Raw genomic sequence first — 24,898 nt, forward strand, 5'->3', positions numbered from 1 at the left:
CACAGTTTGGTTAAATTGACACATCCATTCAGTCAAACACAATTAAGTTAAATTGACACGTTCATTCAGATAAACACAGTTTGGTTAAATTGACACGTCCATTCAGACAAACACAGTTTGGTTAAATTGACACGTCCATTCAGACAAACACAATTAAGTTAAATTGACACATCCATTCAGACAAACACAGTTTGGTTAAATTGACACGTCCATTCAGACAAACACAGTTAGGTTAAATTGACATGTCCATTCAGACCAACACAATTAAGTTAAATTGACACGTCCATTCAGACAAACACAGTTCGGTTAAATTGACACATCCATTCAGACAAACACAGTTAAGTTAAATTGACATGTCCAGGGGGCGCTGTCAAGCAATGAGCAATGAGCGAACTTAAATTTAATACAAAGAACAACCAACCCTATCCTATCAGTAGCACAATGCCTTTATCTCACTGGGTCAATGAAAAGTACTACCAGTATGCCAAACGCATCATATTCCACATGCAGGAAGAAGGCCCCCCGCGAGAAAGACCCCCCATTCGGCCCCAACGAAAGCTTGATGCGAACACTGACATTCTGTCAGCCCATTGAATCCCTTCATCGATTAAACAGACGTCAGTGCAAGTTCAGAAACACTCCCAGCAGGAGTTCTCTACTCTGAGAGCGGAAGCAGCAAGTTCAGAAACACTCCCAGCAGGAGTTCTCTACTCTGAGAGCGGAAGCAGTATATTCAGAAACACTCCCAGCAGGAGTTCTCTACTCTGAGAGCGGAAGCAGCAAGTTCAGAAACACTCCCAGCAGGAGTTCTCTACTCTGAGAGCGGAAGCAGCAAGTTCAGAAACACTCCCAGCAGGAGTTCTCTACTCTGAGAGCGGAAGCAGGAAGTTCAGAAACACTCCCAGCAGGAGTTCTCTACTCTGAGAGCGGAAGCAGGAAGTTCAGAAACACTCCCAGCAGGAGTTCTCTACTCTGAGAGCGGAAGCAGCAAGTTCAGAAACACTCCCAGCAGGAGTTCTCTACTCTGAGAGCGGAAGCAGCAAGTTCAGAAACACTCCCAGCAGGAGTTCTCTACTCTGAGAGTGGAAGCAGGAAGTTCAGAAACACTCCCAGCAGGAGTTCTCTACTCTGAGAGCGGAAGTGCCTGGACCTTGAAAGTCGCTCGAAGAGAATCACTGGCATGAAGGAGGGGCTGGAACTCGGACAAAAGCTGAGGGACTTCATAGCTAACTTGCTACAAAAGGTGCTTGCATTAGAGATGAAAAACCTACAGGACCGGGCTCATAAGGTCTTGCGACCGGAGGACGTGGACCTGAGACTACATTACTATCGCGACATTGAGGGAGTGCTACAGAAGGCAGCTGAACTGAGAAATCTGTCATTTCCTGGTATGAAGATTAATATCTTCCTGGATTACCCCACAGCTGTGGCCAAACACAGGGCCGCATTTTCCAGGACCAGGGCCTGCTCTACCCAGCTAGACCCCCAGTGACCCACAACGGCCCTGAATCATTCTTCGTTGACCCTAAAAAGGCACTGGACTACACACAATGGCACTTTGTGACTGGTTAGCGCTTAGATGTGGGGACTCGGCCTCCGACACGTAGAACGTCCAGGCAGCGAACTTAAGAGCAGGGAAGACATGTATTGACTGGCAAGTGGACTATATTAGGTTGTGTTGTAGAGGTGGACTGTTTTGGAGATTTGAGATCATACTATCACTTGTAACTTTGCAGTCTTTCAGTTTAACAATGTACAGGTGATTTGCTTTTTTTCACATTACTGAGCCTTGTCTATTCCATCAGCCACCCCCAGATGGAGGACTTAAGTCTGTGTTAGACATACTTTTTCATAGAGTCTTAATGCTGTTCTTACTACATTTGAACTGTTCAGTTCTACTCTGTCCCCCGCTTCTGGATGGTGACTGCTTTTACAGATAGCAATGTGTTGGGGGTCTGGAGAGTGTGAATCATGTGGAATGTAGCTAGATATGGCATCCCTGATCAAACTTACCCCTGTGTGCTTGCACGCTACTCTGAATACAATTCTGATATGTTGTGTGAGGAGGTGTTTCCTTAAGAACTGTTTCGCTGTCTGTTCTACGGTTCTGTGGCTGCTCTAACCCCACTATGCTGGGCAGTCGTTGGGCTGGGCCTTCCTCTTTCACTTTTCAAAGTGTGTTTGTCTTGGGGCTTGGGCTTGGTTGATTCTTAAGGTCTATCTTTCTTTTTTTCTGATTCAAGATTACTGAGGTTAATATATCACTAAGGGAGGTTTTATAGTTTTCAGTTCTTACTGGTTTCTGTTATTAGTTTTACCTTTTGGTTTTTGCTTTGTAGCATCGACTAGATGTGGGGTTTAGGTATGGCCTCTCCGGGATCTGACACGGGATGTAAAAAGGAGCGGAGTGGGGCATGAGGTAGAGAGGGGGAATGTGTGTTAGAAAGGGAGATGACTCATTTGGACAGGGAGAATGCGTGTCACCCATCTATGGAGAGACATAAACAAATATCTGCAGGGAAATAAACGTACAACCGTATTTTCTCGGCCAGAATGTGTAAATCCCTACTTTACACAAAACAACTATATTTTGAATTTGGTAACACAACGCAGAAACTCTTAGCCAGACAACTGCATAAACTTGAAAGAAATTCTGTGGTCCACAAGGTCAAATTTGAAAACAAGATTTCCTCACCTCGCCAATAGACATTAATGCTAGATTTCAAAAAAATTTACGAATCTTTGTACATCCCCAAAGAATTCAGATATTTTTTGGAGAATTGTAATCTGCCCTCTTTAGACCAAGAGGGTGCTGACCTCCTTGGTAAGGAGATCACTGAAGAGTGGAAAGACTCCCAGTCCAGATGGATTTCCTTGTGAGTTTTAAAAGAAATTCAATAAAACTCTCTGTCTCCCTACTGCATACAATGAGGGATCGCTCACATCAACACTTGATGCGACATTAATCACAGTTATACGGAAAAAAGGCCAATCTCTCTTGTCAATACAGACTTTAACATTTTGGCTAAGATGCTTACAAACAGACTAAGCCCACTAAAGGCTACATTGGTCCACCCTGGCCAAACCAGTTTCATTTTGGGGAGACTCTCCTTTTCTAATCTCAGACCACTCTTTACTATACTATACTAACACCCCCACTGAGGATTTGGCCATCATATCTCTTCATGCAGAGAAGGCCTTTGACCAAGTTGAATGGCCCTACTTATTTACCATGCTGGAAAAATTCAAAATGGGTGACAAGTTTGTTAACTGGATTAAACATCTCTACAAAACACCTCATACAAGCATACAGACACATCACACAATATCCCCTAGCTTCAGCCTCCTCAGAGGGACCAGGCAGGGCTGTTCACTGTCACCATGACTATTTTCCCTGGCCGTCGAACCCCAAGCAGTCTGATCTCATGGTGGTACACATGGGCACAACACGAAGAGCACCTCTGACAAAACAACGCGGATGACCTTTATGTAACCAAGACCCAAGTAACCCTCCTTGCTATCCTGGATCTGATAGACCTTTTTGGCTACAGAAAAAATTGGAGTAAGAATGAGATGATGCCAGTGAGAATACAAGACCCTAATTGACTGCAATATTTACCATTCACAATCTTCACTGAAAAATTCACATATCTCGGAGGAGTAGTCACTAGGCTGTTTTCTGCCCTACTTAGGAGTAACTTCCTTCCTCAGATAGATAAACTAAAAACCAACATTCAATAATGGAGGACTTCCCATCTCTCTTTTGGAAAGGATTAATGCCATTAAGTTGGTGTTCCTCCTTCAGTTCCTTCTAGAGCAGTCCAATATTTGTGACTCCATTTACAAACAACTAGATTAAATTGTGCTCCCATTTATTTGGGACTTGAAGACACATAGGAGAGATAAATCACACCTCTGTAAGCCTAAAGTACACGGGGCCTGGCTGATAAACCACACCCCTGTAAGCCTAAAGTAGAGGGGGGCCTGGCTGATAAACCACACCCCTGTAAGCTTAAAGTAGAGGGGGGCCTGGCTGATAAACCACACCCATGTAAGCTTAAAGTAGAGGGGGGCCTGGCTCTCTCATTTACTACTGCTGGGCAGCAACTGTCCCCACAGTCACATTCTGGCTTGATGATGCTACCTAGTCTCCTTGCTGGATAGGTCTGGAACGAGAGGACTGCCTCCCCTTCTCCCTCGAGGACTGCCTCCCCTTCTCCCTGGAGGACTGCCTCCCCTTCTCCCTGGAGGACTGCCTCCCCTTCTCCCTGGAGGACTGCCTCCCCTTCTCCCTGGAGGACTGCCTCCCCTTCTCCCTGGAGGACTGCCTCCCCTTCTCCCTGGAGGACTGCCTCCCCTTCTCCCTGGAGGACTGCCTCCCCTTCTCCCTGGAGGACTGCCTCCCCTTCTCCCTGGAGGACTGCCTCCCCTTCCCCCTGGAGGACTGCCTCCCCTTCTCCCTGGAGGACTGCCTCCCCTTCCCCCTGGAGGAATGCCTCCCCTTCCCCCTGGAGGAATGCCTCCCCTTCTCCCTGGAGGACTGCCTCCCCTTCTCCCTGGAGGACTGCCTCCCCTTCTCCCTGGAGGACTGCCTCCCCTTCTCCCTGGAGGAGTGCCTCCCCTTCTCCTGGGGGACGGTGGTTATGTCTCTGATGCTCCTGGAAAAGTCTGTATATAGTCACAATCCTGTTATACACAATATGATCTGGATCTGGAAGCAACTCAAGGCACATTTTAACATAAGACCATTGTCCTTCTTGCTCACAATAGTCAGGAATCCCTAATTTGCTCCTGCTTACTGAGGCGCTTTCTTGATTGGGCTTTTGCCCCCTTTGAACAGCTGAGAGGAAAGTACGGTCTCCCTAGAAACAATTTTTTCAGATATTAAAAAATAAGGGATTATGCCAGGACACATCTCCCAGCTGGGCTCGAGGACTGGTAGGGGGGTCTTACATACACATCTCCCAGCTGGGCTCGAGGACTGGTAGGGGTGTCTTACATACACATCTCCCAGCTGGGCTCGAGGACTGGTAGGGGGGTCTTACATACACATCTCCCAGCTGGGCTCGAGGACTGGTAGGGGGGTCTTACATACACATCTGCTCTATCAAGGCCGGGCACTCACTGATACAACTTAAGGAATTACACAGATACATTATTCCAAAGTGAAACTGCATAGAATCTTCCCAGACGTCTCCCCTCTGTGTGGGAAATGTGAAGCGACTGAGGGCACACTTCTGCACAGTTTTGCTTTGTGCCCTAAACTGCAAGACCTCTGGGCAGGAATTGTTAATGTATTTACTGAAATGTCCAAAACACCTATTGAATTGAACCCTCTTACAGTAATAAACACTAAGAGGGTCAGGGGCTCATCAGCGCCTCTTTCTCTCTTATTGTGCTGAAGAAGTTAATCTTTTTTCTGGAAGAAAAAACAGTCCCCTTCGACCTCCTTGTTGTTGAGTGATCTGACAAATACCTTACACCTGGAGAGAATTGGATTTGTACTGAGGGTTAATTGAGTTTGACAGGATTTGCAAGCCCTTCTCTCCTACCTTGCCAATGTGACAGACGGGTAGTTTCCTGTCTCGCTGAACTTTTCAAGCAGTAAGTGCTGGATAAGTGGTGATGGTGAAGGCGTGGGTTAGGGGTTGGAGATTTAACTGCAGTACAGGTCCTAAGCAGGAACTAAACCTGCAACACATATAGAGACAGGTGTCCTGGAGACAGGTGTCCTGGAGACAGGTGTCCTGGAGACAGGCCCCTTCCTTAATGTTTAACCCTTAACTGGCCTTATTCAGTTAAAGTCACGACGAAAAGAATAAGCAGATGCCAGAGTCTCTTTATTGTAGAACAGCATCACTCAATATCCCCATTGATGAACAAGGAGCCGAATTAAGACAATAACTCATTAATCCAACTAACTGGAAGGGATTCTCAAACCTTTGATAATCTTTATCTACAGAGAGAAGAGAATACCAAGCAAGCCAGTTCTGGAGCGCTTCAAAATGCCATCAAACCCAAAACAAAAACCTCCAAAACACCACCAAAGCCAAAACAAAAACTTCCAAAACACCACCAAACCCGAAACAAAAACCTCCAAAACACCACCAAACAAACAACTTAGTAGATTAGAAAAGTAACTTGCCTAAAACTGAGACTCACTGCAATATCTGACCACTTTCACTGACCTCAAAACTAAAATAAACGTGGCTATGTACAGATATCGTGAGATTGGAACTGAGCTCAGCCATCAAATCAAACACATTGTTTTAACATAAAAGTTAAGTATTTTTGGACTAAAATTAAAATAGGTCAGTTAATCATTTTCACTCACAAATGTCCATTGCTTTAACTGGCACAAATCTAGATGTGGCAACAACAAAAAAATAAACAATAACGATGCATTTCTCAATTCTCCCTTGTTCTAAGAGGTCTGGCCAACTGGAACCTCTGTTAAAAATACTTGTCTAAAAGATCATGTGCATGTTCATGTACTTCCCATGCAAATAAAGCCTATCTGAATGTAACAGAACTGTGAAAGACAGAGATGTACAGAGAACAAGAAAAATTATTAGAAAACCCAAGAATAGAAACAGAAAGAGACCAAAAGACACAGGGAGAATGACAGAGAGAGACAGAGGGAAACAGAGAGAGAGACAGAGAGAGAGACAGAGAGAGAGACAGAGAGAGAGACAGAGAGAGAGACAGAGAGAGAGACAGAGAGAGAGACAGAGAGAGAGACAGAGAGAGAGACAGATAAATAGAGATAGAAGAGAGGACACAGAAAATGATATGAAGAAAATAGATAGTCCTTTGTCCTCCGTCCATCTACAACATCTCAATCGAGAGTCAGGATGAAATCAAGCAGATAAAATAGTTCATTTAAGTTATCTGTCCATCTTAGACTCCACCCCCCACACACATACATGTATATATACAGCATACACACATAAACACAGAGATGGGTGAGTCAGTGTGTAACAACATTGTAGTGGTGAAAGACACACTTACTGAACTATTGAACCATCAAAACCTGCATGGAACAACACACACTCTGTGACTCACACACACACACACACACACACACTAACACACTGTCTGACTCACACATACACACACACACACACTCACACACTCACACTTTGGTTTGGTCTTGTCTGAACATGCAGGTTGTCAGGAGTTAATCTATTGTGGTTATTTACCTCCCCCTCCCTCCTCTTCGTCCCCTCATCTTCACCTCCCCACTCTCCTCTTCTCCTCTCCCCAGTCCCCTCTTCACCTCTTCTCCTCTCCCCAGTCCCCTCTTCACCTCTCCCTCTCTCCTCTTCTCCTCTCCTCTTCTCCTCTCCGCTCTCTCCTCTTCCCTCTCTCCTCTTCTCCTCTCCCTCCTCTCCTCTTCACCTCTCCCTCTCTCCTCTTCTCCTCTCCTCTTCTCCTCTCCTCTTCTCCTCTCCTCTTCCCTCTCTCCTCTTCTCCTCTCCCTCCTCACCTCTCCCTCTCTCCTCTTCTCCTCTCCTCTTCTCCTCTCCGCTCTCTCCTCTTCCCTCTCTCCTCTTCTCCTCTTCCCTCTCTCCTCTTCTCCTCTCCCCTCTCTCCTCTTCTCTCTCCTTTTCAGTTCCAGATACTTAAGATATTACGGGTCCTGTTGCTGGGGCAATATGAGCTATAATTAATAATCATTCCTCCTCTCTCTCTCCCTCTCTCTTCACCTCCCTCTTTCTCTCACTGTATGGTTGTACAAGTAACATATAATTGAATTAAGTGAATGGTGGTATTATGTGTCGGAGTTCCCACTCGCAGCACTCTTGTATCAAGGACACAGACAGAAGGAAATAGTGAACAAGGGTTTTACAAGCGTGTGAAATATTCAAGAGGGCGAATGTGGGATTTGGGGTTTTTTGCGTGTCAGAAGAAAGAGAGACAAGGAGGGGGAGACAGTGAGAGAGACAAGGAGGGGGAGAAAGAGAGAGAGACAAGGAAGGGGGAGGAAGAGAGAGAGACAAGGAAGGGGGAGGAAGAGAGAGAGAAGGAGGGGGAGAAAGAGAGAGAGGGAGAGATGAAGAAATCTGACTTGTTCTATTTAGAGATGCATTCACCAGGAATGAACAGACAGACAGGTAGACAGAGAGACAGACAAGTAGACAGAGAGACAGACAGGTAGATGGAGAGACTGACAGACAGATGTGATAGAGAGAGCGACAGATCCTTTTGAAATGTTTGCATGTGTAATGTTTTTTTTATTTTGAAATGTTTTCTCATGCTTTGGCAATGTAAACAAATGTTTACCATGTCGATTTAGACCTTTTGAAATAACATGATTGGAAGAAAGGGGTCAATAAGGAGTGTTTAAAGACCCTGTATTTTATACTTAATTGATAACACATTTTCATACAGTGGCACACCATGCCTTTTCAGAAATCACAATCAAATATTTGTTCAAGCCCTATAAATAGAATTAAAGAGAGAGAGAAATTGCCATCACAGAGGAAGGAAAGAGAAATGGATAGAGAGAGAGATGGAAGGATACAGAGATAGAGGGAAAGAGAGAGAGTGAGATAGAGGAAGAGAGAGCAAATGAAAGGGAGATAGAGGGAGAGATGGAGGGAGAGAGAGACAGAGGGAGGGAGAGACAGAGGGAGAGAGAGACAGAGAGAGAGTGAGACAGAGGGAGAGAGAGAGGGAGAGAGAGAGAGAGAGAGAGAGACAGAGGGAGAGAGAGAGGGAGAGAGAGACAGAGGGAGAGACGGAGGGAGAGAGACAGAGAGAGAGTGAGACAGAGGGAGAGAGAGACAGAGGGAGAGAGAGACAGAGGGAGAGAGAGACAGAGGGAGAGAGACACAGAGGGAGGGAGAGACAGAGGGAGAGACAGAGGGAGAGACAGAGACAGAGGGAGAGTGAGACAGAGAGAGAGACAGAGGGAGAGTACAGGGGTTAGAGTTCTAACATGTCTCTCTTTAGTTTATACAGAGGCAGCATTACTATGACTCTCAGGCATGTGAGTGTGTCTGAATGTGTCAGACCTTATAATATGTTATTGCATACACACACACACATATCGACACACACACACACACACACACACACACAAACATACACACACACTTATACACACACACAAACATACACGCCTAACTAAAACATGGGGAATGTTAACCTGTCATTACAGAAAACACACAGTCTCTCTATCTCTACCTGTTTCTCTATCCCCCTTTCTCTTTCTCTCAGTCTCTTTCTCTCAGTCTCTTTCTCTCAGTCTCTTTCTCTCAGTCTCTTTCTCTCAGTCTCTTTCTCTCAGTCTCTTTCTCTCTATTCTCCTCTTCGTCCCTCCTTTCCTAAAGACTAAAAACATATTTATTTTTTATTACACTTTGATATGTTTGAGTGTGTCTGTGTTTGTGTGAGTGTTTATGAGTGTTTGTATGTGTGTGTGTGTGTGTGTGTGTGTGAGACTGCGTGTGGGTGTGGGTGTTTGTGCATTTTGTTGTGTGTGTGTGAGTGTGTGTGTGGTCTCTATACTGCATCATTACCATGGGTGAGTATCTTGCGTAACCCTCTCCAGTTCACAGAGTGAGGCCAGGGGTGGGGGTGGGGGGGGGGAGTGGGGGGGGGGCAGGATGGTGAGAGGGAGAACGGAGGTAGGAGAGAAGAGAGGGTAAATGGGGGTGAGGGCGTGATGGGGACAGACGGGGAACAGGAGTAGGAGGTGGAGAGGGAGGTGTATGTGGAGGAGGCAGCGTGGTGAGAGAGGAGGGGTTAGAGGAGGATGGGGGAGAGCGATGTGGAGGGAGGAGGTGCAGAGGACTGAGAGAGGGTTGAGGGTAAGAGTGGGGGTCCTTTGTGGGGATAGAAAGTGACAAGGGTGCCAATTATTGCTTTGAGATGACAGGGGTGCTGGAGAATGCCGAGCCTGCCAGTGGAGTGCTACTAATGGATCCAGAGAGGGCTGCAGTTGCCTGCTCCAGAGGGGGGATATTGTGCAACTGGACAAGGCAACTTGACACGCAGCCAACATGGCGGATTAACAGGGGAACCATGACAGACAGTGAGCATGTCAAGTCTGCTGACTGATAAACTGGCCAATAAAATGCTCCAGGGTAAAGTCCTGAATGACCAATCATTACACCACAGGAAGCCACCAATTCACTTCAGGGTCAGTCGTTTTTACCTCAGCGGACGAACATCACATTGTCAACTGAACCCTGGAAAAAGGAATCAAACCTCTTGGTGTTCTCACTCAAATGGCCACACTGTTAAAGGAGGTCAGTACCCATCAACAATGGGATGACAGCAGAACTAAAAGCCCTTGTGTCCTACAACACGTGACTGGTGGAGCGGATCACACGAAAACTCACACAAATACTTTCACAAATAATTAGACAAAGACTCACACAAGACTTACACAAAGATTTACATGAAGAATTACACAAAGAGTAACATGAAGAATTACATGAAGAAGTGAAGTGTTGATTAAAAAGGTAAGTTTGGGAAAGGCTTAAAAAGGATGATTACCAGTTAGGCTAGTGGACAGGGAGAGAGAGAGAAGAGGACATACAACCTTCACAGACAGAATCTGCAACGCAATAGCAAGCTACCATCCTACTTCACAGTGATGGTGCTCACACTGCAATCAGCCTACTTCACAGTGATGGTACTTACACTGCAATCATTTTACTTCACAGTGATGGTACTTACACTGCAATCATTCTACTTTGCAGTGATGGTGCTCACACTGCAATCAGCCTACTTCACAGTGATGTTGTTCAAACTGCAATGATGCTACTTCACAGTGATGCTGCTCACTCTGCAATCATTCTAGTTCACAGTGATGGTACTTACACTGCAACCATCCTACTTCACAGTGATAGTGCTCACACTGCAATCATCCTACTTCACAGTGATGGTGCTCACACTGCAATCATCCTACTTCACAGTGATGGTGCTCACACTGCAATCATCCTACTTCACAGTGATAGTGCTCACACTGCAATCAGCCTACTTCACAGTGATAGTGCTCACACTGCAATCAGCCTACTTCACAGTGATGGAGCTCACACTGCAAACAGCCTACTTCACAGTGATGGAGCTCACACTGCAAACAGCCTACTTCACAGTAATGGTGCTCACACTGCAAACATCCTACTTCACAGTGATGGTGCTCACTCTGCAAACATCCTACTTCACAGTGATGGTGCTCACACTGCAAACAGCCTACTTCACAGTGATGGTGCTCACACTGCAAACATCCTACTTCACAGTGATGGTGCTCACACTGCAAACAGCCTACTTCACAGTGACGGAGCTCATAGGGTCTTATGCTGATCGGGCCGTTACATGACCCGAACCATCTTGTAATTTAATCTGGGAACTGTGGTGATGTCACTGACTACATCCAGGTTCATTATAATGGATGTTGCCTGCAATGTGTGTGTGTGTGTTCAATACTGCAGAGTAGCAATAGTGGAGATGAGTAACGATCATATATGAATAATTGCTTGATTATTGCCTAATCTAACACTGGTTTATCACTGGACTATCTATTACACACACACACACACACATACACGCATACACACACATGCATACAGACAAAGACACAAACAGCTAAACATACATACATCACTACACACCCCAATCTATTATCTCTTTACATAAGATCCAAGATTAATGGAGAGAGAGAAATGTGGGAGGGAGGGAGAGAGATATGGGATGAAGAAAGATAGAGAAATGCAGGACATAGAGAGATGAGGAGAAAGAGAGAGGGAAATAGAGAGATGGGAAGAGATAGAGATTGAAAGAAATAGAGAGATGGGGAGAAAGAGTGAGAGATGAGAGAGATGGGAAGAGAGAGAGATGGAAAGAGATAGAGAGATGGGGAGAAAGAGAGAGAGATGAGAGAGATGGAGAGAAAGAGAGAGATAGTAGAAGAATGGTTCAGATCCATATCTCATTTGCCTTTGACTCATATTATATTGCTGAGCCAAGACAAAACCAGAGACACTGACAAAGAGGTTGGTAAAGACAGGATGGGGAGGGGGGAGAGAGGGGGAGAGAGGGGGAGAGAGGGGGAGAGAGCAGAGAGAGGGGGAGAGAGGGGAGGAAGAGAGGAAACACACACAACCACACATACAAACAGAAACATTATTACCTGATTCCAGGTGAACTTTCCCTGGCATTGGACAAGTATGCCTCTGTACACTCATGTTACAAACACACAAATAATCACACATACACACACAAAACTTGACAGACACAGTGGCTCCAGGCTTTAGGCTAAATGCCATCTGCAGTATATACACACACACACACACACAGACACAAACACACACACACACAGACAGACACACACACACACACACTCCCCTCCTAATCCAGTCTCTCTGTTTTCTCCTCCCAGCAAGTAATTTCAGTTTACTGCAGATGTAAAAAGGGCTTTAAAATGAAATGTATAAAATGAATGTAATTGATTGATTGATTAAGTGGTGACATTGTTGTTCTACGTTGAAGAATCACTCAACTGTGTAAAAGTGAAACAGTCAAACATCTCTTAAGTTCAGTTAAGGCATTGAGGGCTAAGATATGAGAAAGACTTAAAACCAACATAACAAAAAAGAGTGAGGTACTAGCACAAAGAAAAGATCTGCCTAGCGCCGAGAAGCGCTAAGTGAAGGTCTGCCTAGCACTGAGAAGAGCTAACTAAAGGTCTGCCTAGCATTGTGAAGAGCTAACTGAAGGTCTGCCTAGCACTGAGAAGAGCTAACTGAAGGTCTGCCTAGCACTGAGAAGAGCTAACTAAAGGTCTGCCTAGCACTGTGAAGGGCTAACTGAAGGTCTGCCTAGCACTGAGAAGAGCTAACTAAAGGTCTGCCTAGCACTGTGAAGAGCTAACTGAAGGTCTGCCTAGCACTGAGAAGAGCTAATTGAAGGTCTGCCTAGCACTGAGAAGAGCTAACTGAAGGTCTGCCTAGCACTGAGAATAGCTAACTGAAGGTCTGCCTAGCACTGAGAAGAGCTAACTAAAGCTCTGCCTAGCACTGAGAATAGCTAACTAAAGGTCTGCTTAGCACTGTGAAGGGCTAACTGAACATCTGCCTAGCACTGAGAAGAGCTAACTAAAGGTCTGCTGAGCACTGGGAAGGGTTATCTGCCTAGCACTGTCAATACACATTTACATTTAATTCAGCAGATGATTTAATCACAAGCTCAAAAGTTTGCATACCCTTGGAGAATTGGTCATGTATGTACCATTTGTAAAGAAAACATGAGTGAGCAGGCAAAACATGTATTTTATTTCTTACAGGATTCACATTCAACTGTAGGTTATAAAAGAATGGCACAATCACAAAACAAACATGACAACAAAGAAAAAAGCACTGACCCCTGTTCAAAAGTCAGCATACCCTTAGTTCTTAATACTGGGTGTTGCCCCCTTTAGCATCAATGTCAGCATGAAGTCTTTTGTAATAGTTAACTATGAGGCCCCGAATTCTTGCAGGTGGTATAGCTGCCCATTAATCTTGGCAAAATGTCTCCAGGTCATGCAAAGTCTTTGGTCGTCTTGCATGAACCATACTTTTGAGGTCTCCACAGAGTGGCTCAATGATATTAGGGTCAGAAGATTTTGATGGCCAGAACCTTCACCTTTTTCTTCTTTAACCACTGGAGGGTCAACTTGGCCTGGTGCTTAGGGTCTCTGTCGTGTTGGAAAGTCCAAGATCATCCCATGCGCAGCTTCCGTGCAGAAGAATCAGTATTTTCTGATGACATGCTGCATTCATCTTGTCATACATTTTCATAAGATTCCCGTGCCTTTAGAGTTCACACACCCCCAAAACACCAGTGAGCCACCATGCTTCACAGTGGGGATGGTATTCTGTTCACGATAGACCTGGTTGGCCCCTCTCCACACATAGTGCTTATGGTTGTGACCGTACACATCTATTTTCATCTAGTCACTCCATATTCCAGTGTGCCAGAAGTGTGAGGCGTGCCAAGGAGTTGTCGGGCATATTGGAACCAGGCTTCTTTGTGGCACTGGCACAGTAAAGGCTTCTTTCTGGCAACTCGACAATGCAGCTAATTTTTGTTTGTTTCTTTTCTTCTCCCCATGGCTCAGTATCTAGCCTGCTCAGTGCATCCACGTGAGAGCTAACAAACTCATTGTCTATTTATACACAGACACTAATAGCAATTTAAAAAGCCACAGATGTGTGAAATTCGCCTTTAATTGCCATTTACACCCGTGTGTGTCACCTTGTGTCTGTAACAAGGCCAAACATTCACAGGTATATAAAGAATATCAGGGCCATTTAGGTGATTTCTGTTATCATTATGATTTTAAAAAGAGCCAAACAACTATGTGATAAAAAATGGCTTCATATGATCACTATCCTTAAATAAATGACATTTTATTTGCCTGATTTGTCATATTTTCTAAATCAATGCCAAAGTTTCACTATTTCTGCCAGGGTATGCAAACCTATGAGCACAACTGTACTAAATGTAAATCCAAATGCTTGACAAGCTGCAGACCTATTTGATGGAAATTATGTTACTATTGCCCCTAGTAGAGGCGTTTCAGTGCCACATAAAAGCAAATAACCCCACTAGCAACCGCAACCAACCACAAACAACCACAACCAACCAAAACCACAAACCGCAACCAACCACAAACAACCACAAATACAAACAAGCACCATACCAACCACAAACAACCAAACAAACCAGAGCCAACCAGAACCAACTGTAAGCAATCAGAACAACCACAAACAACCACACACAACCACAAAATGCAATCTGTAGATTGCCAGACAACCATAAATACATATAAACAGGAATCCAAAAGATCATACATACCCCATACAAGCCCAGATATTGGATAGTGTAGTTGAAGGGAATAGCCTGACTGAGTCTGCATAGTGGTCAAAGCTCCTAAATCTGACTGTTTCTCCCATCTACATACCTGTGTCCCTCTATATAACTCTAACATTTTAATTTATTAAAACATTATAGTTGCAGCAGTACTTGGTTGCACTCAGTGTTTAGCCTCTTTTAAGTTTCCTCTGGACAGTGATCAGGACAGACTTCCTCCAGACAGTGATCAGACCTCCTCCAGACAGTGATCAGACCTCATCCAGACAGTGATCAGAACTCCTCTTGAGAGTTATCAGACCTCCTCCAGACAGTGATCATGGCAGACCTCCTCCAGACAGTGATCAGACCTCCTCCAGACAGTTATCAGACCTCCTCCAGACAGTGATAAGATCAGATCCATTAATAAATGCCTAATAATTGCCTTTACATGAATAAACATTACTGACAGAATTGTCATTCTTTTTTGCGTGTCTGTGTGTGTTGTGTGTGTGTGATCTGTATGTGGTCTGTGTGTGTGGTGTGTGTGTGTGTGTGTGTGTGTGTGTGACCCAACAGGTCAAAGATCCAAACTAACAGGGAATGGCCTTAGGTCCAGAAGACCATGACACAATTCTGAACAGGACTCATTCTACCTAAACTCCTGTCCCTCTTCTTTACTGTCAATGTGGAATGCAGATATTTGGTTTCACGTGTTGTTTTGAGGCTGTAGTCCTGGTATATTGTTACACTATACAGGTGTAGTATCCCAGGTAAATCATGAATAGTGAGGACATCGTCCCAGTCTTAACTTTTAGAAATACCCTTTTTTGGCTGAGGGATAAATTTAGAGTTAGGGTTCTAATGAGATTTAAAGTGAGAGGTTAGGGTTAGGGTTCTAATGAGATTTAAAGTGAGAGGTTAGGGTTAGGGTTCTAATGAGATTTAAAGTGAGAGGTTAGGGTTAGGGTTCTAATGAGATTTAAAGTGAGAGGTTAGGGTTAGGGTTTTTTGTGAAAATGTTTTTGGTCCCAAAACGTCCTCACAAGTATAGTAAAACAACCGTATGTGTGTGTGTGTGTGTCGAGGGTTAAGCGGTCTCACGAGAGACAAAGCGTCGACCTTCTCGGCTGCTAGGCAACAACACCGACCCTCAAATGACAATACCTCATCTGGCTTTTAATGGTGGATTCAGAACAAACACACACACACACACACACACACACACTCCCGTCTGTCTCATTAACACTGTCTCGATCGCAGAACAAACAGTCTGGACCCCTCAATTCCAATGTGAATGTGAGTGTGTGCGTGTATCTGTGTATATGTGTGTGTGTGTGTGTGTGTGTGTGTGTTGTAATGAAAGCACCTCCTTTCCTCTTTCAACTATTAATACATTCTGATTGAAGCAGTCGTGTGGTTTGGTCATGACAGACAGTTTTGTATGAAGAGGCGAGTGAAAGTCACATGTGAAAACAATGCACTCTTTTAGACTATTGTTGTTGTTTCTTATTCACTCGGTTGGAGTTTTACAAAAGATTTCATGAAGATTCTATTCTAAAACCTTAGAGATCTTGTCACTCTGACGACACAGCAGGTTGTGGGTTTGTACTTTTCCCTGGCTGTACCTTCGGTGACAGAAGCCATTTAGGCATTTTATGCAAAAGACATAAAATCTTTTACAGTTTTCCTAAACTGGAGACTGATAATTGGGTTAATTAATCTCCTGTTCCGTCTTGTTATTTGTCACAGTTTAATTGGACATGGAAGTCTATCTCCATCTCTTCCTGGAAGCAGAGTGACATCAGGCTCTATAGCCATGCAGTAATTACAGAGTCTGTACATTGTCAATGTTTAAATCTCTCTCAGTATCTCTCTCTCATTTCCTTCTCTCTATCTCTCTCAGTAACTCTCTCTCCATTTCCTTCTCTCTATCTCTCTCAGTATCTATCTCTCCATTTCCTTCTCTCTATCTCTCTCAGTAACTCTCTCTCCATTTCTTTCTCTCTATCTCTCTGATTATTATATTTATTATTATTATACTTATTATTATATTTATTATTATTATACTCGCCAAACAAAGCCACCACATTTTATAACATGTCCATAAATCAGTCTTGATGGCCATTTTAGATCTCTAGACTAGTATGGATATTGTTACTTCGTTCATGGAGGAAATTTCTAACGTTTATATATAACTAGCCAATATAATTACATGTATTATTCTCATAGTGCTGGAAAAGTCAACCTCAAGTATACACACACACACACACACACATACAAATATACACACACACATACATACACACTCACACACCCAAACTACAGGCGATGTCATGATATTGATGTGACATGACAACAGTTTCCATGGAGGTGGTAACCTGGGAGGTTGTAGTCAGGAGAGAATGCTGGAGGAGGCCAACAGAGGCCAAGTGACAAACACAGACACATAGCCAACACACACACACACACAAACACAAAACACATTCACATAACATATAACAAACACACAACACATAACAGACAACACAAAACACGCAACACACACTAAGAGGGTTTTAGTAGAACCAGCGACCCATTCTTTCCTCCTCTCGTCATCCCTACTTTTACTCTTTCATGTCTCCTCCTTTCATCTCTCTCTCATCTCCCACTGTCCTGGAAGACAGGCACACAGGCGCAGACGTGATGGAGACACAGGCGCAGACGTGATGGAGACACAGGCGCAGACGTGATGGAGACACAGGCGCAGACGTGATGGAGACACAGGCGCAGACGTGATGGAGACACAGGCGCAAAAGATTGAGGTAGATGTAGAATTGATTGGTAGAAACAGAGGAAGAGAGAAAGAGAGGGAGAGAGAGGGAGAGAGAGAGGGAGAGAGAGAGGGAGAGAGAGAGGGAGAGAGAGAGGGAGAGGCAGTAAGGTGATCGATATGGAGAGATGAAGCGAGGAAAGACCAGTCACTGAATATCAACATCTGAACAAGCACCAGAGTGGAATAAGCCTCTGTGTCTGCTCGTGTTCAATCATGTAGTGGTAGGCTACAAAGGAAAGGAGAAAGGAGGAGAGGAAAGGAGTGGATGGAAGAAGAGAGGAGTAGAGAGGAATAAAAATGAGAGAGGAAGAGGTAGGAGAGGAGTATAGAGAAGTGGAGAGGAGAGATGAGTGGAGAGGAGAGATGAGTGGAGAGGAGAGAGGTGAGGAAAGGAGAGAGGAGAGGAGAGATGAGGAAAGGAGAAAGAGGGAGAGGAGTAGAGAGGAATGGAGAGGAGGGGGGGAATAGTAAAAGCGATAGAAGGAGAGCATTGGAAAGCAGAGGGGAGGAGAGAGGAGGAAATAAGGAATGGAGAGGAAAAGAAAGGAGAGGTGAAAGAAGTAGAGTGGGGTGGAGAGGGGAGGAGAAAGGAAAGGAGAAAGAAGGAGTGGAGTGGAGAGGGGAGGAGAAAGGAAAGGAGAAAGAAGGAGTGGAGTGGAGAGGACACAGGAAGAAAGAGGAGAGGAGATGGTGGAATCAGCACAACAGCAGTTTAATAGCATAATGTCTGAACATTGCTAACACACAAACCCACACACACACACACACACACACACACACAAACATGCACACATACACACAAACACACACACACACATGCCCTGTATGATAATTATTCAGCTTTCATTGTCATTAAACGAATGGCTGGTGTGAATGGTACAGAAATACAAACAGTGTAGGTTTTACTCTCAAGGATGGGACCAGCAATTTAGTACCATTAAAAATAACACTAAACTTAACCATATCTCCTAAACCCAACCTTGTTAATGCTTCAATCCACAACAAAGTTGACCTGTAACCCTAAACTTAACCCCAGATAAAACGAGATGGTACTTGTTTTACCATCGCAGCGGCTCTTAGTCAGACAATAACAGGAACACACAGAGCCAGGCCAGTGTGTGTGACAGCTGAGCAGACAGTTTTCACCCCAGCCCACAAGATGACCAACACCAGCTTCTAGCCTTGACACACACACACACACACACACAAATACCAACCACCAACCTGACCACAAAGGATAAACAAGGCCGTTCCCACACTCTCTGAATCACCAGAGTGTTATAATGTTGTTTTAGATAAATATATAGAACAGTAGAAATAGAAATACATTCTACCACATATTATACATAGATATTACACATATATAATAGATATATCTTCATTCTGACCACAGAATCACGACAGAACTGTTCCCACGGTTACTTCAGTTACAGTTACTTCAGCTCCCTTCATAGTTACTGCTTCCTACTATGTCAGTACATTTCTATAGACTGGAGACCTATTCCCTTTATAGTACACTACTTTAACCAGAGCCCTATGGAGAGATGACACCCTATTCCCTATATAGTACACTACTTTAACCAGAGCGCTATGGAGAGATGGCACCCTATTCCCTATATAGTACACTACTTTAACCAGAGCCCTATGGAGAGATGACACCCTATTCCCTATATAGTACACTACTTTAACCAGAGTCCTATGGAGAGATGACACCCTATTCCTTATATAGTACAATACTTTAACCAGAGCCCTATGGAGAGATGACACCCTATTCCCTATATAGTACACTACTTTAACCAGAGTCCTATGGAGAGATGACACCCTATTCCCTATATAGTACACTACTTTAACAAGAACCCAGGGTAGGGTCTCTCTAGTGATCCTTATTCTCTCTCCATTCTAGAATGTTCAGATGGATTCTAATTGATGGTTGGAACTCTAATTGGAATGCCGCACAACATCTGACATTTCAGTTAGCAAACATTATTATCCAGAGTCTATTTCAGTTGTATTCACCGTAAGACAGTCACATATCACTTTCCTCGTGTAAACCTTTTCTCCCAACGAAAGAGTTGTCAACAAGGTCAGTACTAGTGTAGAAAATATCAGGTTTTCACAAGATACGCTTCAACTAACTAAACACCTCTGCAGCTTCTGCTAGAATCCAACCAACCACACAGCCATGGAGTGAAAAAGACAGAGAGAATGAAAAGAGGAAGAGCCAGGGAGTGACAGAGAGATAGAGAGATAGAGAGATAGAGTGATAGAGAGGGAGTTGTACTTACAGGCGATAGAGTTTGAGGGTTCCCAGGAACAACAGCTCAGGAAACACCTGCAGACTGTTCCGATTCAGACGCCTGCAATGACAACACACACGTTAGGAATAACACACACACATACACACACACGTTAGGAATAACACACACACATACACACACACGTTAGGAATAACACACACACATACACACACACGTTAGGAATAACACACACACATACACACACACGTTAAGAATAACACACACACATACACACACACGTTAGGAATAACACACACACATACACACACACGTTAAGAATAACACACACACACATACACACACACGTTAGGAATAACACACACACCTACACACACACGTTAGGAATAACACACACACATACACACACGCGTTAAGAATAACACACACACATACACACACACGTTAAGAATAACACACACACACATACACACACGTTAGGAATAACACACACACATTAACAATAACACACACACATGCACACACAAATACATTGGGAATAACACACACACACACACGTTAGGAATAACACACACAAACGTGTTAGGAATAACACACACTCATTAGAAAAAACACAGACACAATAACACACACACATGCACACACAAATACAATGGGAATAACACACACAAACACGTTAGGAATAACACACACACTCTTTAGAAAAAACACACACACATACCAATACAGACGTTAGGAACAACACACACACACGTTAGGAACAACACACACACACAGATTTAGAAATAACACACACACACAGATTTAGAAATTACACACACACACACATTAGAAATAACACACACACACACATTAGAAATAACACACACACACACACATTAGAAATAACACACACACACTAGGAATAACACCCACACAGATTTAGAAATAACACCCACACTGATTTAGAAATAACACACACACACACACACACACATTAGAAATAACACACACACATTAGGAATAACACACACGCACACATTAGAAATAACACACACACACACACATTAGAAATAACACACACACATACACATTAGAAATAACCCACACACAGATTTAGAAATAACCCACACACAGATTTAGAAATAACACACACACAGATTTAGAAATAACACACACACAGATTTAGAAATAACACACACACATTAGGAATAACACACACACACACATTAGAAATAACACACACATACACATTAGAAATAACACACACACAAATTAGGAATAACATGTGATTATGACAACTGCCCTTCTAATGTCTGCCTATGGCATCTTAGTGACCTCACTCAATCTTCTGAACATCACAACTCATCCTTCTGAACATCACCACTCGTCCTTCTGAACATTACCTTTAGTCCTTCTGAACATCACTGTTCATCTTTCTGAACATTACCGTTAGTCCTTCTGAACATCACTGTTCATCTTTCTGAACATTACCGTTAGTTCTTCTGAACATCACTGTTCATCTTTCTGAACATCACCGTTCATCTTTCTGAACATTACCGTTAGTCCTTCTGAACATTACCACTCATCCTTCTGAATGTGTTTTCAGTCATACTGGTGAATTAATAATAATAAAAAAATACAAATAAAAATACCTCTGACAGAATTCTCTGAAAAATATATTTGTATTTGGCCAAACATGACCAAACTGAGTAAGAGCAGTCAGCAAACATGACCAAACTTAGTAAGAGCAGTCAGCAAACATGACCAAACTTAGTATGAGCAGTCAGCCAACATGAACCAACTTAGTAAGAGTAGTCAGCAAATGGCTCTTCACCTTCTAAAACTGTGAACAGACCTGCTTCCTTAAACTTTAGTTAAATATACAGCAAATCATGAACAGTTCACTACTATTCTCAGTCCTTTCCCATCAAGGTTGTCAAGCTAGTGGCTTATCTTCATCAACGGAAAGCAATCATTTGTTCACATTTCACACATTTACTTGCCCAAATTCAAAACAGAAGTCCTTTTCTTTTTAAGAAATTGACAAACAGGTCTGATTTAAGGCAGAGTACTGACAGCAGACAAACAGCTGAAGAGAGAGAAAGGGACAGAGAAGGAGAGAGAGGAGAGAGGATAGGGGATGGGGTGATGGATGGAAGGAAAGAGATAAGAGAGAGAGGAGAACATATTGGAGGAGAGAGACGTAGAAAAGGTAGGAGAGAGGGCTGAGAGTAGTGAGAGAGGGAGGAGATAGGAAAAGGAAATAAAGAGAGAGAGAAGGAGAGATGGGGAAAAGGAAATAAAGAGAGAGAGAGGGAGAGATGGGGAAAAGAGAAAGAGAGAGGGGGGAGGGGAGGGATAGAGGGTGGGAGAGAGGGGGGAGGGGGGTAAGGACATCCTGACAAAGCCGTAGGGAAGGAGGTGATGTGGGAAAAACAAACAGGCAGTCTGGCAGGGCTACCGAATGTGTGAAAAGGACCCAGAGTAAACAGCCCCTCACAACCTCCCCAAATCACACATACACACACACACACACATACACACACATACACACACATACACACATACACATTCACACGTACACATTCACACACACATACACACACACATACACACACACACACACAGTACTGGGTGAGATTGATAATCTAAACGTAATAACTTAACCTTAAGTAACTGTATGTGTGAATGTGTGCGTGTGTGTGTGTGTGTATGTGGAGTCAACAATGGTTTGTGTACATGACATTCTACCAGTTTTTACCCCGTCACCCACTGATGACGATGACCAATCACCAGCCAGACAGCTGGTCAGTAGAGAAAGCACAGAGATGGACAGACATGGAGGAAATGAGAGAGAAACACAGAAAACCAACTAACAGAGAGAAAGCACTAATATGTCAACAAACCTTTTCTTTACATTCCTTCTAAATGCTCCCTTCATTGACTACTCTCCTTCTCTATCTCCTCTTTTTACTCCTCCCCTCCTGTTCCTTTATCTCCTCCTTTTTTTACTCCTCCCTTCCTGTTTCTCTATTTCTTCCACATCTTTGTCCTTTATTTCTATCTCCTCCTATTTATCTTCTCCTCTTCTTCATTCATCCCCTCCTCGCCTTTCTCCATCATCTTTCTCCTTCTCTTTATTTCCTTGTCTTTGTTTTTCTCCTCCTTTACCTCCTCCTCTCCTATTTTCTACCTCCTTGTCCTCCTGCTGTTTCTCTCCAAATGTCAGACGATATTTAATCTCTCCAATGACATCACCCCCCCAGGTTGCCTGGTTACGTCATATGTGATAAATATTAAACATGGGGCAGAAAGAGCATAGTGAATAATTCAGTGTCCCTGGGTTAGCACTAGCTGGCCGCCACTACAAGCCCCAGAGAGCCCCACTCCCAATACCTGGCCTACCCAGCACGAAGCACCCTGAGTGGGCTAGACCTCCCCTGAGACCTGCAAGCCTGCCTGGCTGCCTGGTGGTTCAGGAGAGGAGATGATAACATCATCCCCTTAAAATAGAAAGGGGGGTGTGGGGGCTGGAGAAGGGGTGGAGAGAGGGTGAGGCAGAGAGAGGAAGAGAGGCTCAATTTCAAATAGTCCAACTGAGATCAAGTCCCTGTTACTTGCTCTGTTGATATACAGACATTGGACGTCATTCAAGTAAACACCTGAAGGAAGTCAAGTTAACTGCTTATAAGGAATGGAACTGCCACTGTTTCCCCAGCTTGTCCATGTCATAAGAGTCATAGAAGTCTATGGCAAAGACAGTGATCCCGGTGCATTGTGGGTAATGTCAGTTGGACTAGGGCACAGCCATTTCAACTCACTGCCAGGGATGAAAAGCAAGGGGATTAAGGGGGATTCCCACAAGTGAATTTTGGAGTGACATTTACTTGTCATGTCAATGATAGCATTACAGCTGACTCCCAAGGTAGACACACACAGCTCCTCCACCCAGAGTCACTCAGACTACTACTGACCTCCACCCAGAGTCACTCAGACTACTACTGACCTCCACCCAGAGTCACTCAGACTACTACTGACCTCCACCCAGAGTCACTCAGACTACTACTGACCTCCACCCAGAGTCACTCAGATTACTACTGACCTCCACCCAGAGTCACTCAGATTACTACTGACCTCCACCCAGAGTCACTCAGATTACTACTGACCTCCACCCAGAGTCACTCAGATTACTACTGACCTCCACCCAGAGTCACTCAGATTACTACTGACCTCCACCCAGAGTCACTCAGATTACTACTGACCTCCACCCAGAGTCACTCAGATTACTACTGACCTCCACCCAGAGTCACTCAGAATACTACTGACCTCCACCCAGAGTCACTCAGACTACTACTGACCTCCACCCAGAGTCACTCAGACTACTACTGACCTCCACCCAGAGTCACTCAGACTACTACTGACCTCCACCCAGAGTCACTCAGATTACTACTGACCTCCACCCAGAGTCACTCAGATTACTACTGACCTCCACCCAGAGTCACTCAGATTACTACTGACCTCCACCCAGAGTCACTCAGACTACTACTGACCTCCACCCAGAGTCACTCAGACTACTACTGACCTCCACCCAGAGTCACTCAGATTACTACTGACCTCCACCCAGAGTCACTCAGATTACTACTGACCTCCACCCAGAGTCACTCAGACTACTACTGACCTCCACCCAGAGTCACTCAGACTACTACTGACCTCCACCCAGAGTCACTCAGACTACTACTGACCTCCACCCAGAGTCACTCAGACTACTACTGACCTCCACCCAGAGTCACTCAGACTACTACTGACCTCCACCCAGAGTCACTCAGACTACTACTGACCTCCACCCAGAGTCACTCAGACTACTACTGACCTCCACCCAGAGTCACTCAGACTACAACTGACCTCCACCCAGTAAGTCCATTAACCCCACACAGGGCTGGTGGTTGAAAAATGGATGAAGCTCGTCTTTCAAACATTCATATGTATGCATTGACCAGTT

At 44.2% G+C, this 24,898-nt stretch overlaps 1 protein-coding gene across 12 annotated transcripts in view; it reads right to left on the reverse strand.

Moving 5' to 3' along the window:
* Window positions 1-24,898, reverse strand: part of slit2 (slit homolog 2 (Drosophila)) — a 95,304-nt gene that overhangs the window by 61,113 nt on the left and 9,293 nt on the right. For all 12 annotated transcript variants that reach the window (XM_029118195.2, XM_034290971.1, XM_029118192.2 and 9 more), the window contains exon 4: window positions 19,948-20,019. In XM_029118195.2, the coding sequence (XP_028974028.2) occupies window positions 19,948-20,019 (72 nt within the window). The remainder of the gene's footprint in view (window positions 1-19,947; window positions 20,020-24,898) is intronic.

Source organism: Esox lucius, chromosome 25 (genome assembly GCF_011004845.1).
Source record: "Esox lucius isolate fEsoLuc1 chromosome 25, fEsoLuc1.pri, whole genome shotgun sequence".
NCBI classification, from domain to species: domain Eukaryota; kingdom Metazoa; phylum Chordata; class Actinopteri; order Esociformes; family Esocidae; genus Esox; species Esox lucius.